The 4397-nt window shown below is 50.1% G+C and overlaps 1 protein-coding gene across 1 annotated transcript; it reads right to left on the bottom strand.

Moving 5' to 3' along the window:
* Positions 1-397: 397 nt before the first annotated feature.
* adm2b (adrenomedullin 2b) lies at positions 398-3032 on the bottom strand. The gene is made up of 2 exons (XM_029152975.3): positions 2723-3032; positions 398-1211 (listed from the first exon to the last, which is right to left on the bottom strand). The coding sequence occupies exons 1-2, from the start codon at positions 2803-2805 to the stop codon at positions 872-874; spliced, it is 423 nt and encodes a 140-aa protein (XP_029008808.1). The 5' UTR covers positions 2806-3032; the 3' UTR covers positions 398-871.
* Positions 3033-4397: the final 1365 nt, after the last annotated feature.

Raw genomic sequence — 4397 nt, 5'->3', positions numbered from 1 at the left:
ACACAACCTTCCTTTGACTCCAATACTGAGTGTTATTTATTGATTCCTGTCAGACTGTCAGAAGTGCAGGAACTTAACATCTGGCTCAGAGCCACGCCGCCGACTCCACGGCGACCAGGGCGCCGATATCTGCATGAACCCGGAGCTTGGGTCACTTTGCTGTTTGTCTGTCCTAGAAAATACTATTTTATAACATAAGGGGAAAAAAACAAGTACAAATTAGGAATCAGACAGGTTTCATTTTGTTCAAGTCAGGGGTGGGGGGGACTCGGCCTGACCTTGAAATCTGATTGGCCACCTTGAAAACCTCCCTAAAGCTCCGGAGGTGAACAACAACCGGGTCTGTGTAAGTTAAAGGGCCTTCCGCCAATTCTGATGTGTTAAGTTACCACTACAAAAAAACACAAGAGGCCTCGTCCAGATTTGTGAAGTTATGATCATATTAGTTGCACTGATCAATACAGTACATTGAGAGACACAGAGTTAAAGGGTTAAAAGTTAAATAACACATTTTTAATATTCAAGTCATACAGAATATAAAGAAGTTTAAAGTGCTTCCATGCGTCTCTATGTAGTCGTGGGCCCTCAGGTGAACGGGCTTCGACTGGCGCTTCCTCTGGGTTTGGGCCAGCGCCGACGTAACTGGTGGTACTGGCCGATGACGCCGACGCCGCGCGCTGGAAGTCCTGCGTGTCCCAACTTGATGAAGTAAAGCTGAAATGTTGGTGTTAGTCTGTAACTCATTCATCCACCTACTGAAACCATAACGCTGCTGATGCACTGACGATTTACAGCCCAAGCCCAGCTGGAATAAAGCAGACTGATGCCTCCCACACCGCGCGGCGCCAGGCTGGATTTGTGTGTGCGGCCTCTAGCCGTAGCTGTGGGGGCTCCGAGGGTTCATGGGGGAGGAGTTCTCTCTCCCGCTCTGTCCAATCAGCTGGTAGAGACGATGGCTGAGGTTCTGAACCTGACAGGTGCCCAGGACGCAGCCCACCCTCATCAGGCGGCCGTGGCCCCTGCCGACGCCGCCGTTGGCATGGCGACGACCCCGCGGCCCGCGCCGCCGGCCCCGCGGGGGGTCGGACGGCACCGGCGCCGCCCCCCGGGGCATCGCTCCGTCTCCCTGAGCGATGGAGTCGTCAGCAGACGCCGGGTGATGAGAGGCAGCGGGCAGGACGCTGGTGGGAGGAGGCTTCGGGTTCTTCCAGCTGAGAGACAGAGACGAGGGGCAGGTTTAGAAACACAGCGACTCAGTGCGTGAGCGTGAGCCGCTTCGCCGCCTCGCCAAGTGTCTCCTACTCTACCTGCTCCCATGAATGCGGGCCCTGAGTGGCTGCTTTCTCACCTCCCTGCTGCCTGGCTCAGCTCCAGTCTCACGCCGTCACAATAGGTTTTCTCATGCCGTTCACTCTCAGACACTGGAGAGCCGGTCGGATGGACCCGGACCCGGCCCTGAACCAGCCACAGGTGACACGTGTGAAGTGGCTGCCTGTTTCACCATCTAACGGTGACCGGAGGGAGATGAGCTAAAAATGTTTGTTTGTTCTGAAAAGTGGGTTAGAAAAACTAATGATCTTTATCCTGCTACTAATCCTCGCTGGTATTCTGACCGGTGCCAACATTTGTTCACTGACTTAAAGCTTGTGAGATTGTCCAACTCTGTTGCTTCGCCTGGTTTTAATGGATCCTGTGTCCTGGCAGGTTATGGTGTGGCCTTGGACAGCTAATATTGCACCGGTGCAATGTGTAGCGGTTACAGCTAACAGCTAGCCGTCGTTCCCCACTTCCTCTCTCTTTATCTGCCCCCCCCCCTCGCGTGCATGAGTGCGTATTGTCCCCGTCCTGGTTGTGAATCTGTGGAGAGTTTGGGAGTAAGTAAGGAGCTTCTCCAACATTCCTCCCAAGTTAGAGCGCAGCATGAGGCGCCCCACACACACACACACACACACACACACACACACACACACACACACACACACACACACTCTTCTTGCCAAATAGAAAACGTTTTGTTCAGATCCCCACTGTGTCCACTCATTACTCTCTCCTCTGTTTCTCAGAAAGCGTTTTCTTTTTTTATATTATTGTCATTCTCCTCTCCCTTTGCTTTATTTGCATTCCTGATAATTGTTGATTATTGAAAGATTATACATATTATGTCTCTTTAGCACCTGAACTTTGGACTAATTCAGAGTAATAAGGGATTAAAGTTTCTAAAAACTATTTAAAAAAAACCCTCTTATATAAGACTCAAACCTCCATAATCTCCCTGTAACACATTAAAATCTGAATAATGTAGTAAGAGGCCTTGTTCCTCCACAACAGAGGCTGCTGATGCGTCTGGTTCAGGTCTGAGATGCAGATTATCACCGTGCCCCTCGGTATGCACATGTATCCATGTCCCAAATCCCACTAAAGCGGCCTCACCTCTGTCTCACCTCCTGCTGCTGGGAGGAATTACCTCATTATGCGGTTACAGGTTTTCTCACATTAATGACTGCCACACGGCCAGTGAGAAGCAGCGGAGTTTAAATGCATCCACCAGTGTGGCCCCTTTAAACGGCCCCTCAATCAGTCAATCAATTTGTTTTCAGTTCACTATAACACAAAGGGCGACGCTTTTACATTGCTGCTCGAAAACAACCATTATACCGACAATCGACGCAGAAACCGCACGCGCTCGAGCCGTTCGTAGGTGGGTGCGTCGCCGCTACGGTACCTGTGTCTGTGGGTCACAACCAGGGACTGGATCCCGAGCGGCAGCAGCACCAGGCACAGCCACGCCGGCGGGAGCGCGCGCATGGCGGCGCGCGGCGGACGCGCGCCCCGCGGAGTCTTCACGGGACGCAGCAGGATACGGACCGAACCGGCAGCAGGTGTGGGAGAGTTGCCTCTAACATGTGAAGGGCTCCGCGTCGACGGGCTCGGCTGTGGCGGCACGTGCGCGCTGGCCTCGCGCACCTTTAGCGCAGCGGCACGCGGAGAGAGTGCGCGGAACCCATTGGAGGTCTCTCCCGGAGCCGCTGCGTTTATAAAGGCTGATTGAGGGAGGAGGGGGAGGGCGGGGGAGGAGGGAGGAAGGGGAAGGGAGGGAGGCTAATTGTCTGTCCCACTCAAGAACCCCTCCCCACTTAATTTACCCCTGGACACGCACTTGTTCTCGGTTATGGAGCTGAAGACGGAGCTGCGCTTTCCCTTTGTGTTTTATGTGACGGTTCAGGCTTTTATCACTGAAGCTCCATTTGTGTCCGGAGCGACTCTGACCTTTAAGGTCATTTCAAAACAACCTGATGCTGTACACACTAAAAAACTGTACTCATAATTCAGGTAAGAACAACACGCTACAACGAATGCTCCTTAAATATTATTGTGTGCTGTTGTTTTTTATTGTTGGTTGAGTCTAAGTTTATTTTTTGTGACTTTTGTAAAACCTGGCATTTGACTTTACAATGAGGTCCATTCTCAATAAAAAGAAAGATAAAAACCCCACCAACCCCTGTTTTAGATTAAAGAAGATGGAAGCCGATGGACACATGTCATATTTAAAGACCAGACTGTGTGTAGTGTATGTGTAAGTTGTGTAACCTGGCGCCTGGTGTCTCGTGATTTCTAGGAGTCCGAAGACGAAGGTTTTGAGTTACCATTAAGACAAAGCCACAGAGAGGAGGTCTGGTTGAGTGTTGGTCGCTGTGAACCTGCTCTCCTCGTTTTCCTCCTATAACAATTGTACTCTTATGTTTTTGTGAAGAAGGACACAGATGAGAAGCCTCCAGTCTGAGCCTGATTAAAGAATGCTCTGTATGAGCCTTAATTAAAGCACCGAGTGCGTGTGACTCAGCGCTTTGCTGTATTACCTTCTAAGCTCAGTTTCCAACTCAGTCCAGCATGTGCATTAACACGTCTCGTGTCTATCCTTTCCATTGACCTCAGTGTGTGTGTGTGTGTGTGTGTGTGTGTGTGTGTGTGTGTGTGTCCACGCTGAGCTTTTCCCAACAGACAAAGATGCTTTGGGCTCATTGCAGCGGCTGAGTTTCAGTTTCAGTCTTCGGGCCTTGTGTCTGCTGGACTCCTTGGCCTGAAACCAGAGATGAAATCAAGACACCTACATTCACTGCCACCCGTACACGATTAACACACTCTTGTTGCATCTCTTGCAAACTTTTAATCCTGATTTCAGATTTGTCATTTAGAAATCACAGCACGCGTGGGAAGATGAAGCGGAGTTTCCTGAAGGTTTGAAAAAATAAAAATGAGAACCTTGCTAAATACTTCAAATTTGTTAGTTGTTACTAATATAATGTAATTACCTACAGCAATTCTGTTTAATTCAGTGTAGGGTTGATTGAACATGAAGATTTTGTTAGGTTAATGTGTCCTCTCTGCATGGTGGCGCT

This window comes from Betta splendens, chromosome 6 (genome assembly GCF_900634795.4).
Source record: "Betta splendens chromosome 6, fBetSpl5.4, whole genome shotgun sequence".
Taxonomy (NCBI): Eukaryota; Metazoa; Chordata; class Actinopteri; order Anabantiformes; family Osphronemidae; genus Betta; species Betta splendens.
This window is presented reverse-complemented; position numbering and strand designations above follow the sequence as displayed.